The following is a 15104-nucleotide window of genomic DNA, read 5'->3' as shown; positions in this document are numbered from 1 at the left end:
GTCCATGTGACTTTATTTGGGGTTTTCCTGGCAAAGGGAGTACTGGAGTACTACCTTTTTTCCATTTCCTTCTCTAGATCATTTTATAGATGAGAAAATTGAAGCAAAGAGGGTTAAATTATTTTCCTAGGATCACACAGCTAGTATATGTCTGAGACCAGATTTGAACTCAGAAAAATAAGACTTCTTAATTTCAGGTCTGCTACTCTTTCTACTGGAATAGTTGCTCCCATATGGGAAGATCTTGGGATGGCTAGGTATTTTCTGTGCAATTGAAGAGAGCACTTAAAGATATTCAGATACATCACATTTGTTCCCAGTTATAGCTCTGGGTCCTAGAAGACACACTGTCCTTTTGTAATCTCATATTTGTGTTCAGAGAGGGAGTATTTTATGAATAGAAAAGCTGAGGGAGAGATTGGAAATTTTTTTTATTAAATCATTAAAAACAACAAAATGCATTAGGAAATCTGGCCATACAAAACTTTATCAAATGAGACAAACATTAAACATTATAGGAAATGATAATATTGATCAATTCTACAAAACCCAGGTTTTAAACTAGAGTAATCAGTTTAAACTGGAGTAAGCTCCAGTTCAATGATATTGAAGGTATAGTGAGAGAATTTAATACACACACACACACACACACACACTTAATATTTTAAGGTCTTTTCCAAAGCTCTTATATGATCTTGTGATTTGAAGATAAAACTAGATTGTATTATTTTTTCCAAAACCTCAGTTTACCAATAGGTACTTATGGAGTCCCAAAGTACAATGAGATCTGCAGGAATAGATAGTTGTATAAAAGAATTCTAAGAAGTGGTCCTTTGCCTTCCTTTATTTTTGTGGAGACAAAAGTAGCAAACACAGATCTAGCTGAACACTAAGTGTTAAATTGTATCATTGAACAATAGGGGGAAGAAAATTCAGATCAGTAAACCATGTGATTCCCTCCTTTCCAGGTACAATCCCATTAGTGAGACAAAAGTAATTTTATCTCATGCAAATGGGAATATGTATGGAATTAAAATAATGGGAGTGAGGAAAGAAGCATGACACATTGGAAAGAACACTGTATCTTGAAAAAGAAGACCTTTGAGCTTTTAACCCTAACTCTTTTTAATCCTGTCATTTTAATATCTTACCTTTCCCTCTGCTGCCACATATTCTGCAATCCAATGTCACTGGCATATCTGTTATTCCTCACACTGAATACCCAATCTCCTGACTTGAGACATTTTCCTAGTTTCAGAATTCTCTTCCTCCTTATCTCCCACTTCAACTTTCTTTGACTATTTTTCAAATCTAGACTAAAGTTTTTGGATATTTTTCAAGAAGTCTTTCCTAGTGAGCCATGAGATTACTGCCTTCTTTCTAAGATTATTTCCAATTTATCTAATGATTTATTATTTATACATAGTTGTTTGCAGGTTTGTTGTCTCCCCCATTAAACCAGGAGTTTCTTGACAACAAGGATTTTTTTTTTCGTCTTTCCTTGTATCTTCAGTCAGCAAGCAGTACATAGTAAATCTAGTTACTAAGTAAATACTAGTTGATTTCACTTGACCAGCTCTATCATTTGTAACTATGGTTTTCTCCTTTACAAAACAATGAGTTTAATTAGCCTAACTAACCTTTAAAGTCTCAGCTCTAAATTTATGATCTTAAGGAACCTTTGAAAATCCAACAAATCAGCCTGGACTAGAAGTATTTGTGGATGAGTTTACCTGAGTTGGAAGAGTATTCCCACTGGTGGGAACAGCATAAGTAAAAATCACCTAGCTGGGCCACAGCAAGGAGTGGAATGGTGTTAGTGCGGCTACCACCACTTGAATGGAAAGTACATTTTTGGGAAGATTTAAAGGAAAAAGTTGAATGACTAGGGTAGAAGAAAAATTTAAAGATTCTTAAAAATCCCCACAGAAAAAAGAAGATATGATACGATATTCTCTGTATATTTGTGGATAGAGGAAAGATGAGATTGAATGTAGATAAAATATTCAATAAAACATGTCTTAAAAAAAAGGCGGGAGTATATTTAATAATAGGATCAAAACTGATCTCAGGTAGTCAGGTAATTATTTTGTTACCTTTAAGCTATAACAACTAGATCTAGGACAAAAGCAATTCCAATTCAAGTTGAAAAACATTTTTGAGTACCTACTGTGTAGCTATAAAAAGACAGGGAATAAAATTAAATTGTCCTCAAGTGACTTATATTCTATACATTGGAATATAATTTAAACTGTAAATTTAAGTTAGATTTGGATAAAACCCAAATAATTATCTAGTACAATGTTACAGATAGGAAAAGTGAAAACCAAAAAGGTCTAGTATTTTGTCCAAGGTCACACAGATAGCAAATAGTAGAGCTTGATCTCCTAATTTCAAAACCAGTGATTTTGTCACTATCACAACCACCTGCTGGCAGAAACAGATAATCTAGAATTCCATTTCCTCTGCAACATTACCTGAATAATTCCAGAATCACTATACACAACTCTACCAAGAGAAGAATTCTTCCTTGACCCCCAACTGGTGTGCAGATGAGGCTCTGAAGCATGAGAATTGATGGGCCTTGTAATTGCTTTTTTCGCTAGCGTAACTGCAGCTGCCTTTTTCATTCATAAACAGTAAATCTAATCCTTTAAAAAAAAATTTCCAATTTAGCCATTTGCTTCAAAAAATACCCTGTGCCAAGGAGTTTTGCAGGTGTAGTGAAGTGTCACACAGAAAGGAGCGATATCCATTGGTCTGCAGGCTGGACTGGCAATCATAAGTATTTGGTTTTTCATTCTTGAATTTGTTTCAATTTGTTATGGTATCCTGGCCAATCACTTAACTTCTCTATGCCTCAATTTCCCAGCCAGAAAAAAAAAGGGAAAGTTATTATTTTCTTATAAAATACTTCAAGAGGCTCAGATGAAAGGAGCTATAAAAATGCAAAGCAATATTGGTATGTACTCACTCCCAACATTTTTATAATAAAATAATAGCAAAATAAGTTACTGGCACCATTAGAAAAATGTGTAAAAATATATATCTTGGATAGAAGTAAAGGAATGCTTGCCTTTTTCTATGCAGAAGTTTATGAAAGGAAATGTGAAGTCCGCAACACATAGTTGCATATTATTATTATATGTGAAAAATTCCAGTGATTATCTATGGGTAAAAGGATGAATTGCTATTACTCTAAAATTTAAAACAAAGGATGTTTTTTTCCTATGAAGAATTCCTTTGGAATTTCTCATATTCTGTAATCTCCCTTCCCTTTTTTGAAGCTTAACTAAAATAACAAAATAGGATTTCAAAAACATTAATTATTTTTTAAAAGTTATCCTAATACCTAAGTGGCTATATTAAATCATAAATACAGGTATTCCCTCCGTTGATGGACATTGCCCAATCATGCCTATCTCTTCAAATTCTTTTTCATATCTACTCATAAATATATCACAAAGCATCCATCCAACAATGTACTGGGCCTTCCCATATTCTCTTCTTTGATCTTAAATGAAACAAAACAGACATTCTGTCTCCTCAGCTTGAAGTATCATGTAAAATTTCTAGTACTGTTTATTTCTTCCTATGTCCCATCACTAGCATGGTATGTCACAAGTCAATTACTATACAGAACTATATACTCTTAAGTTTAGCCTGAATACAGTGGGTCTATTTTTTCTTTATAGGTCTTTTGTACTCAGATCATCTCTAATTAGAGGCCTAAAATAGTGAAATGAATTTATGATCTCATTGCTTTCAAAATACCCTAATATGATAAATAACTTGATCTAGTTATGCCCAACCTGCCTATTCTGTGAGATTTTATTAAAATTCTTCAAAAAGTTCACCACATGGAAGTTTATCTAACGTGCTTGAAAGATTCCTCACTCTCTCCTGCCTGCCAGCTCAAGAATCCCAATGGAACAAACTACCTCTCTACCAGTCATGTCTCACTCTTACCCAATTAGAGATCATCTATTTCTACTTCTTCTCCTATCATCATATATGAAAACCAACCTTAACAGACCAGAATTTTCATGGGAATTAAGTCATACTCTGAAGCAAAATGAGTTACTTCCATTCCCCATTCCCTTGCCCAACCAAACTTATAAGTTCATAATTTAAGGATTCCAGTTACCATTAAAGAGCAAGCTTTTTATTAGCCATTTTTTCCTGCCACTGATAAACAAGTTTTGGCTTTACAAATACAGCTTAACAACAATCCACTGGGATTGCACTGGAAAAAACAAAGGTAAAATAGCAAATTGATGAAAATCTATATTTAGTTCTTTGTTTCTACACAAGAATACTAATTTTATGTTCATGGTAACAATGCCATGTTTAATGCTCTTGATGTAAATTTCAGGATGGGGAAATGATGGTGAGACTATTAAGCACAGAAAATATATTGAGCTTTTGAGCATTCTAGCATAAATAATATTAATAAGGAAACTCAAAAAAAATGAAATTAAATTGAAGGTCATCCACAGAAGTAAAGAACAGCTTTCCTCCTTTCCCTATCAACAACTTCAGTGGGTAACATTTGTAATAACTTCAATTACTCACCACCACAAAAGTCCATTTCACATTTACTTTTCTATTCTCATCTGAGAGATGAAACCACATTTCATATTTTGATAAATCAAAAAGAATGGAACCAGTTTTCTTCCTGGATAGATTTTTCTCTGGCCTCCAATTTTTGTTGATCCAATGCTGAGAACACACCTGAGACTTCATGCTTTCCCAAAAGCAGATGCCAATTCATAAATATCTATTTTAGACAAAGCTTTTTGCCAAAGACAATAAGCTCCGCAAGCAATGTTCTAAGGTCTCAGAAATGTCACTGGGACAATTAGGTGCTGTCATTCATATATTCTGGCTGGAGAGCACACATCTATCAACATCAAAATTGATCTTATATGAACTTTAAAAATCCTCCACATAAACAGTCATCCCGCACAAAAATGAATGAAATATGCCAGACGCCAAAGGGGCAAATGGCCTGGAGAGACAGCAATAGGTGAGAGTGGGTTGAGAAACAAAGAAAAAAGGAAGAGGGTAAAAGTACAGTTAATGAGTGTGTGGTGTTTAATTGTTTGTTTTTCCATGTATAATCACTCATATAAGCAAGTCTTTATGAGTTGTGAAAATGCAACTCTTTCAGAAAGAGCACTTTGGCTTAGTTCCACCACTATTAAACTTACTATACTAAAAAGAGAACAAAGAAATAGTTTTTTATGTACAAAAACTTTTATAAGAACTCTTTTTTTGGTATTAAAAAACAAAACAAAAATTGAAAACTAAGAAGATATCTAAAATTGAAAAATTTTTAAATAAGTTGTCATTTGGGAATATGACTACCATTATATGACAACTTAGCAAGGCAGATTATCTGCTTTTGAAGGAAACAATATATATCTACTAATATATGTATATGTGTGTACATGCATGTGTACACATAAATTATACACAGATTTGTATACATCTATGTGGAAAGAGACAGAGAGAGTGAGAAAACACACATGCATAGAGCAAAAAGGAACTGAGAAAGCTTTGATGACTTGACTTTACTGACCTCTTCCAGAGCAGGGCAAATTGGAACTTCCTTGGCACTTCTTGATGCTATCCTCAGCAGACAATGGGCAGGAAAGGGGATGCTCACATTTTTTCCCAGACCAGCCTACTTTGCAGTCACATCTTCCACAGTTACACTGCCCATGACCTTTAAAATAAAACAGATTTTTAAAAAAGTCAGATGTTATTTCTATTCAAATAATAAATGTTCTGTAAATTGAGATCTTAATTTGGACAATGTTTTTTTTTTAAATGGAAGTACATATTTTGTTTAATGTTAAATTTCTTAAAAGGGATTTTTATTAAATTATGATGATGAAGGAATTCAATCATGCTGGTTAAAATCAATCTTATGCTAGACAAATTCTGAATCAGTCAGAATGAGAGAAATCCATATGCATGCCATTTAATTAGCTCCCTTAGGTTCTAAAAAACAATATACATGATGGTTATGGTTGGAATTTGATTATCTTAATGACTGCATCTTTCCCTCTGTGCCCTCATGACACTTAAGATTTGCTGAAGAGGTGGATTTGTGAATAGAAGCCAAATTGTTTTGCTGTCAATGTCAGTACCTTCTGAATCCTACTCTTCATTTGGTTGAGATACTAAAGCTAAAGCCAGCATGGAATTCAAGGTCTTGCAGAATAACTGTCCTAGTGTTAGGAAAGAGTTAAAACCTCTTTCTATTATGAAATGTTCATAAGATCAATAAAAAACCCCAGAGCAAAGGATGTTCTCTTCTCTAAGGATCTAATGTACTTGAAAGGAGTTGGGATCACAAAGGAAAGCAAAATGATAGCAACTGGAAATTCCTTAATTCCCACTAAGACACTTGTATTTACTCCTGGGGATGTTAAATAAGTTGGACTTTGATTTTAGGCTTTGAGTTACATCATAGACCTTAAAGGCAATGGTGTTGGTTTTCTTTTAGCACACCAGGCATTGAGGGGAGATGAAGAGTTATGTGTAGAGAACAGCAAATAGGCCAGTGGAAGGGAGTAAAACATAAGAAAATTAGAAATGTAGGAAGGGGGCAAATAATGAGGAGTTTTCAGTACCAGAAAAATGAAAAGCAGCAACATGGTCAGATCAGTTAAATAATTCTGGGATTTGAATAGAGAATAAATTTGAATAAAAATTCTTAAAGCAGAAAGTTCAATTAAAAGACTATGGCAAGAATCCAGGCAAGAGATGACAAAAGCCAAAAACTGGGAGTCACTTATGTAAGTAGAAAGAAAGCAATTTTGTGAATAACTATATGTTTGGCACATGATCACTGAGATTTTAAACCACAATAAGAGGATGATGGGATCCTCAACAATCAAATGTACCTTTTGAAATGGGATGGGTTTTGAAGAGGAAAGATAGGTCCATTTTCATTTTGAGTCAGCAATGGAATATTCAATTTGAAATATGTAATAGGCAAAAATAATCCAGTGTGAAAGTAGACTTTAAAAGAGAGATCAAGGGTAGATGTATGAATTCAGTAACTTTTTGCATATCATGGAACTAGTGAAGTCACCGCTTGAGACAGTCTAGAAAGAAAAGGCAAGAGGAATCTGAACAAAATCTTTAGGCATCCTGATAGTTCGTAGATGTGCCATGGATAAAGATCCAGAAAAAAAAATAGAGAAGAAACTGAGAAGTACTAAGAAAGCAAAAGGAGAGAGAAATGTTGCAAAAGCTCAGAGAGGAGAAGATAATATGCGACATGGCAAGTTAGAGATTATTGGTGAGGAGGTTTCAGTAAAAGCAGGAGCTTACTTGAGCTCTTCCAAATTCCTTTCTAAACAAACTTAATAGCATGCCTCAAAACAAATTCTGGAGTTGAAAAATTAACAAAAGGACAAGACAAACCAATTTTTTAGCCCAAGATAACTTAAAAGGTTGACAAGAAAGGTCTGACTCATTAGGGTGAAAGTAGAGCAAAGTCCACAGTGGGTCACAACTAGCAAGCCAGCAGCAGGCCTTGGGGAGTGATTGAATCAGAATCAAAATCTGAAGCTCTTAAACTCCAAATAGAAAGGGAGTTGAACAGCTCATACAAAAGAAAATACAGGGGCCCCTTAGCTGGCAATGGGGAGGGGGGGAGGTAGGATTATGTTACATTGCCTATACTCAATTCCAGGTGGCAGTCCCAACATCAACTAAAGCATTATCTCACTAGATCATGCAGTCAGAGGAGTAGATTTCCTGGTCACAATTCCAGGGCAGAAATGAATGCTTGTGGTTACTCACAAACCAGAGAAAGAAATAGAAGAAATGAAAACTTGGAAGAACTTGGAAAAACTGAAAACTTACAGACCAACAGAGTTAGCTCTAGAAATGGCAGCATCAAAAACCTGAAGCTTGAGACAATGTGCCCTCTAACCCAGGAGCAGAACCCAACTTTAACATAAGGGAAGGAAGTAGGGAAGGAGAGGAGACAAAAAGGAAAGGAAAGAAGGAGAGAGGGAAGGAAGGAAGGAAAGAAGGAAGGAAGGAAGGAAGGAAGGAATAAAGGAGCTATTAACTCTATCATTATGTTTTGGGGCATGGATAGAGTTAAATAAATAGAAAGATAAAAAGCTTTTTAAGGTACCCATGATTTTACAGGTTTCTGAGGTGTAGTGACCTCAAAATGCTTAGAAGTGGGAGTCTTCATTTTGAGAACAGCTAGAACTGCTGTCAGAGAGCTGGACAAAGAAAGAACATGCTGTCTTTTCTGGGAAGACTAGTACTTTTACAACTAAATTAAATAATAGAACTTCAATCTGGATATCAGAAAGGCAGCTTTACTCTCTACCAAGGAAGAGATTTAAACAGAGTTACAGTGACAACAACAAAAAAAAAAAAAAAAAAAAAAAAGAAAAGAAAAGAAAAAAGCCCAATTTTAAACAGTTTCATAGTGGTTATAGGGATAGACAGACACAAACATACATAAAATTTTTGACTTTTCATGGGGATATCTAGAAAATTAATGTTGATGAAAAATATTAGTAGTGGCAGGTACTATTATGTTATAGCACTAGGATTGAAGAGCACCTACCATGGTAGGATACGTTAATCCATATTTAATGGTAGACAATTGCTATCTGATATTTATAACCAATTCTACTCCTTGCTCTTGGATAAAGCAAATGAAATAGGCAGACAGCTAGTTAAAAAGGGAAGTTAAATGAGTGGGTGTTAGAAAGAACATAGACCAAAACAATTTAAATATCATATGCTGTATTCTAAGGAAAGTTGTTTTCCTTGCTGTGAATCATTAATGCTATTAAAACTGATAGCTTCTTTGCACTAAGTAACAGTAATTTTGGTGGGAGATGAAGGTTAAGATTGATCTGGACCTCTGATATTATTCATGTAAGGAATTCATAGAAATGTCTTCCTTGAGGCCTATCATCAAATTCTCTGCATTTTAGAATTTTGGAGCTCCTACCAATCACTGAGATGGTCAATAATTTGCCCATGATCACACAGCAAGGATATATCATAAGCAGAACATGAAACCATATCTTTCTGAATGGAGGGATAGACCCATATGAAAGTGGAAAAATTTTTTTGTTTTGTTTTTTAATCCAAGAACACCAAAAGTAATTTAAAATTCAGTGTAGTGGCACCTGAACAAAGGAGGGAAGGAGAGAGGGAAGGAGGCAGGGAAGGTAGAAGGGAAAAGAAAGAGAGAAGGAGAGAGGGAAGGAAGGAGAGAAGGAGGGAAGGAAATAAGAGAGTCACCCAGAGAGAGAGAGACAGAGAGAGAGCCCTTATGTCAAAGAGCTTACAGTGTACTAGGAGGAAACCATATGCACACAGAGAAGTCTATACAAAAATATATCGAGTAGACAAAAAGTTGCTTATGTGGGTTGAGGAAATGGGGACATGAACATATGCTGGAGGTAGCACCTGAACTATCCTTAAAGGAAGAGGTAAGGAAGGAGAGTATTGTAGGTATGGGGGACTGCCTATACAAAGGCAGGGAGGCAAGAGAGAGAGAATGTTGCATATGAAAAACAGTGAGTAGTTTGATTTGGCTAGAACATAGAACATAGAGTGCATACGAGTGATTAATGGGTGATCAGTCTAGTGGATGAAATGAGGAAATGAAAGGCTTTCAATACTAGAGGGAGAAATGTATATTTTATTCTAGAGGCCATAGAAAGCCATGCAAAACTTCTTGAACTGTGGAGTGACAAAACTGTGATTATAGCTTAGTCTCCTATTACCTCTCCCTTGGACAATTATAATAGCTTCCTAAAGAGTTTCCCTGTCTCCCATTTCTTTATTTTTTCCATCAGCCCTGCAAAATAATCTTTCTAATATATAGGTTCATGGACAGTGTCTTGTTAAAAGAGAGTTTTTTTAATGTTTTCTTTTTTAGTTACTCCCTATTTCCTAATGAATAAAAAAGAAATACTTAAGCTTGGCATTCAAGAAAAGACACTAATTCTAATCAGAGTTCAAGATTTATTTCATGGTACATCCCCTTTAAGCAATGTGAACTCATTCTTACTTTATTTTGTCTTTGTTTCTGACTACTTCACATGATATCATCCCCATAACAATTGTTATTAGTAAAATATTAGAATGCAAGAATTTTAGATTCTCTAGCTTCTTTAAAAGCTCATCTTAAATTCCAACTCCTTTATAAGGTCCTTCCTGACCCACATGCTTCAAAATTACTCCATATTTGCCTTATTTGTGTTGCATATTTTTAAGAACAATTACTTTATCCTTCAGCTGTGGAAAGTAAGATTCAAATAAGATGTGACCAAAGGTCACACAAATAGTAAGGAGTAGAATCAGGATTTGAACTTAGGGCCTCTGAATTCTGACTGTATTGTTCCTTTTTTTAGGCTAAATATGTATAATTCTTTAAAACATATTTTCATATTTGTCATGTTGTGCAAGGGAAGGAAAAGGAGAAAGGAAAATATAAATAAAAAGTGAAAATACTATGCTTTGATCCACAATCAATCTCCATAGTTCTCTCTCTGGGTGTGATTGGCAGTTTCTATACCAAGTCTTTTGGAATTGCCTTAAATCATTGTTGATGAGAAGAGGCAAGTCCATCACAGTTGAGCGTCATATAATCTTACTGTGTACAATGTATATTGTGTACACTTCTGCTCATTTCATTCATCATCAGTTCATGTAAATCTTTCCAGGCTTTTCTGAAATCGGCCTGCTCATCATTTCTTATAGAATAATAATATTCCATTACCTTCATATATCATAACTTATTCAGCCATTTTCCAACTGATGTGTATCCATTCAATTTCCAGTTTCTTGCTACTACAAAAAAGAGCTGCTACAAACATTTTTACACATAGGGGTTCTTTCCCCATTTTTATTATTTCATTGCAATACAGAACCATTAGTGAGGATGGTGGATCAAAGTGCATGCAGTTTGATAGCCTTTAGATATAGTTCCAAATTGCTCTCCAGAATGGTTGGATGGTTTCACAACTCCACCAACAAAGTATTCATGTTCTGATATTTGCATATCCCCTCCAACATTCATCATTGGTTTTTCCTCTCATCTTAGACAATCTGAGAGGTGTGATAACCTTGGTGTTCTTTTCAAGAAATACCACTGCAGCAAGGATTCAGAGATTTATACTACTTAGGTGGAAACTAAAAAGTTCACATATCCAAAACTGGTTTTAATAATAATGTCTATGATAATAGCACAAGAACTACTTTAAGGACGATATGATAGATGGAGAAGATTAAAGTATTGGTAAAGAGAAGACATAGCTTAATAACAAAGGGTTTGCAATGGAAGTAACAAATTTTGGTTCCATAGTTTCTGACACCATATTGGATCAGTGATAGAACCAATCAGTTCAGTTACTTTATAATTATAAACAAGCCACTTGATTTCTATATTTACTTTCCCAAAATGAAAGTGTAGAAATGAAAGTTAATTTCTAAGAGACAGTATGGTGTTGTGGAAAGATTTCTGAACTTGTAGGCAAAAGATCAGGGTTCAAATCCATTCAACTTGTGCAACCTAGGTAAGTCACTTAACTGTTCTGTTCCTCAGTTTCCTCAACCAAATGGAGAGATTAGACTCAAGGGCTTTCATTCCAAAGCATACTATAATCCCTTGTAACACTAAAGTTCTTTGTTCCAAAGCCTGGGTTAACCATTTTTGCGTCTTAGACCCCCTGTAACTCTGGTAAAATCTATGGACTTCTCATAATATTTTTTTAAATGTAAAATAAGTGTTTATGTATAAAAATTCTACAGGATTAATAAGGGAACCAACAATATTGTTCACCACTCCACCTTCAACTTAACTCTCTGGCTTCTCTATGTTCCCACCAGCTATATTACCCAGATGAAAGTCTTTTTGCTGGAATCCTCAAAATGTTTCCTTTAGATATTATGTATCTTTTATACTAGGCTCCTTATAAAGTCTGAATCAGTCACTCCTCATTGTACATTTTGTCCTTACCTCCTGATACAGACATTGCCTTCAGCAATTGCTGTCCTAGTCATATTGCTAGGACAATGATGAAAAATCCTTTCACTCTCCAAAGTCCACAAAATGCTCTTTGGGTCAAGCGGAGCTTGGGGGATGAAACTGGGGAATGAAGACTAAGGCAGAGGTTTAGTCTTTAAATCTTAGTTCACAGCTATCCTGACAAAAGTATCAGAGAATAAAAATGTGTCATTTATTTTAAGTGAGTAAAGTGAATAATTTGATTAGTCAATCAAACCTCCCCATACTCTGACATTTTATTTATTGAATTGCTTTCAACAAAGGGAAATAATTAAAGATTTCCCATAGGAGGTAGTATGTGGATTAAAACTTAAAGGAAGATAAGGATTAAAAGAGGCATAGATGAGGAATGAATCTATGCTCTACTCCCATAGATTTAGTACTTCAGAATTATCCCTATACTATGAAGAAGAGGCATCTTCACTTCATTGAAGATAAGAAACAAAACCAAACCAAAACTAGTATTGTATCGACCTATCATTCTGGCCAAGTAGGTCGCTCTATGGATAGAGTGCAGGGCCTGGAGTTAGGAAGACTAATCTTCCTGAATTCAAATCTGGCCTCAGATATCTATAAACTATGTGGTCCTGAGCAAATCACTTTATCCTATTTGGTTCAGTTTCCCATTCTTCAAAATGAGCTGGAGATGGAAAACCATTCTAATATCATTGATTATAAAATTTCAAATAGGATCACAAACAGTTGAATAAGATTGAAAACAACTGAACAAGAACTTTATTTTGATGTTCCATCTGCTAATCTTCCTAGATAATTTTTAGGAAAATAAATGATCTGGCTAAATATGGGCTAAGTCTCTAAAACACCCTTTATCATTGCTGGACTTTGAGCATGCTAGAGATTCTGGATGACTCAATATTACTGAACCTCCAGCTAACAAACTATTTCTGTGCAACTGCCATCTAAAATTGTGCCACTGTTTAAAATTATCCCCAATGGACTTCTTAATTCAAGTAGAGTGCTATCAATAGGATAATGAATTACCATAAAATTATTCATATAAATATAAAATCACAAATGATTTTAAACATGGGTTCTTAATCCAGATACTCTATGAATGTTTTTTTTAAATATGTCTGATAACTATACTTCAGTATAGACAGATAAAACACAGAAAAATATGTTTTACTAAGCTCTTATTATATACCAGGTTATGTGATAAGTGCTGCAAATGCAAATACAAGAAGAGATGATAAGTTCTTTTTTCTTAAGGAACATACACTCTGATAGAGGAAAACCAAACATTAAAGTAGCTATAAGGACAGGGATGGGGAAAAGGTAGGGGAAGAAGAAAATGGGAGGTACCATTATAGAGAAATAGAACAGTCCAGAGAATGTTTTGAGCTGGGAGTAAAGTGAACTGATGGCTGAGCCTCTCATGAAATAAGAGTTCATGAGATCATCAATCAGTAGAGTAGGCCTTGCTTGGCTGAAGTGGTTGGGGGAGAGGTAAAGAGAATCTTGGTTTCTGGGTCTTCCTTGGTCTTTTCTCCCTTTCCCTATACCTTCTCATGACCATAAGAAACCCTTTACAGACGTCAGAGGATGAAAGTATTTGGATTTTCCAACAGTATGTCTAGGACGCTAATGGTTGGAGACAGTGTCTTTATCAGGAAGTGAGGACAGACTGGACAAGATGAAGAAAGGCATAATTAAGGCTCAATAAGGTATCTAACATAAAAGGCACACTGTCCATAAAGTAATATCTTAATAACTCTAGCAAGAGTTATGAGTTCAGAACTTGTAACACCTTTGCTACATATGCTCTAAGGTTGAACTCATCTTCTCTTAGACTCTATATGTACCTGTAAGAAAATGTGTCCCACAATTTTAAGAAGATGATTTTGTATAAACTATCTTAGCAAATATCCATTTCTAAAGACCAGTTTCTTCTTGCTGACTAATTGGTGTGAACTGAAAAAACAGGAGAAAACACTCCAATGAACCACTTGGGACCCTGAGTAGCTATCTGCTCTGGGTCTGGTCTGCCAATTTCAATTGAGATTGAAAAGATTTGCTCCAGAACTTGTTCTACATAAATAAGCATTTATTAACTGCCTGCTATGTACCAGGAACTGTGCCAGGAGTTGACAATAAAGACAAAAATAAACAGTCTTTCTTCTCAAAGATCTTGCAATTTGTTGAGGGAAAAGACCACATATACAAACAAACATATGCAAGATGTATTCAGAGCAAATGTCAAGTAGTTTTGGAACATGGGGTCAAAGAACCAATGACTAGGGAATTAGGAACCGCCTCTCTTGGGACATGGAAAGTATACTCTACTTTGAAGAACGTTAGGGATTCCAGAAGGTAAATGGAAAGCATTTTTGGCACACAATCACAAAAGCAATAGACAATTTATTATGCATAAGGAGCAAGAAGGCTCATTTGGCTGGAATTACAGAGAATAAAAAACAATCAGACTCAGTAGGTGTTCTTAATGTCAGGTCTGTGAGCTTTAATGTTTGCCTTTGGTACCCTATGTGTATTTTTATCTTGAAAAGGGAACCATTGATTTCACCAGACTGACAAAAGGGTCCATAACTCAAAAACAAATTAGGAACTCATGGTTTAAAAAGATCAATTGGGAATCAGATTATGAGAATATATTTTTAATCTGAAAAAGGGCCCACCAACTTTACCTCATTAGTTACCAGGTTAGTTTTCTACCTCAGATCCTAAAAGACCTAGATGGAGATTCTTCCTCATAAATCACATTCAGTTATCCCTATGCTCCCAAAGGAATCTTCAGTATAACATACTTTAAGAAATGCTCATGAAGACTCTCCTTGAAGACCTTCAATGAAGTAGATTCCATTACTCCAAAAAGTAGAAAAGTACTCTACTTTTCAATAGCTCTAAGTACTAGGAAAAATTTTCCTAAAAACGTATTATTCCTGGGTATAATCATTGGGATCAAACAGAACACGTCTTCCTCATGATTGATGTTTAAATACTTGAAGAAAATATCTATGTATCATGACATGCCTCTCATGGGAGTTGGGGG

General features: G+C 35.0%; 1 protein-coding gene across 1 annotated transcript in view; it reads right to left on the bottom strand.

The window, feature by feature from the left end:
• ITGBL1 (integrin subunit beta like 1) overlaps positions 1–15104 on the bottom strand; it is a 372886-nt gene that overhangs the window by 173628 nt on the left and 184154 nt on the right. Inside the window, exon 7 of the mRNA XM_031958632.1 lies at positions 5585–5731. Coding sequence (XP_031814492.1) covers positions 5585–5731 — 147 coding nt within the window. The remainder of the gene's footprint in view (positions 1–5584; positions 5732–15104) is intronic.

The sequence above is a fragment of the Sarcophilus harrisii genome, chromosome 3, assembly GCF_902635505.1.
Source record: "Sarcophilus harrisii chromosome 3, mSarHar1.11, whole genome shotgun sequence".
Lineage (NCBI taxonomy): Eukaryota > Metazoa > Chordata > Mammalia > Dasyuromorphia > Dasyuridae > Sarcophilus > Sarcophilus harrisii.
The sequence above is the reverse complement of the archived record's forward strand: the minus strand, read 5'-3'. Positions and strand labels throughout refer to the sequence as shown.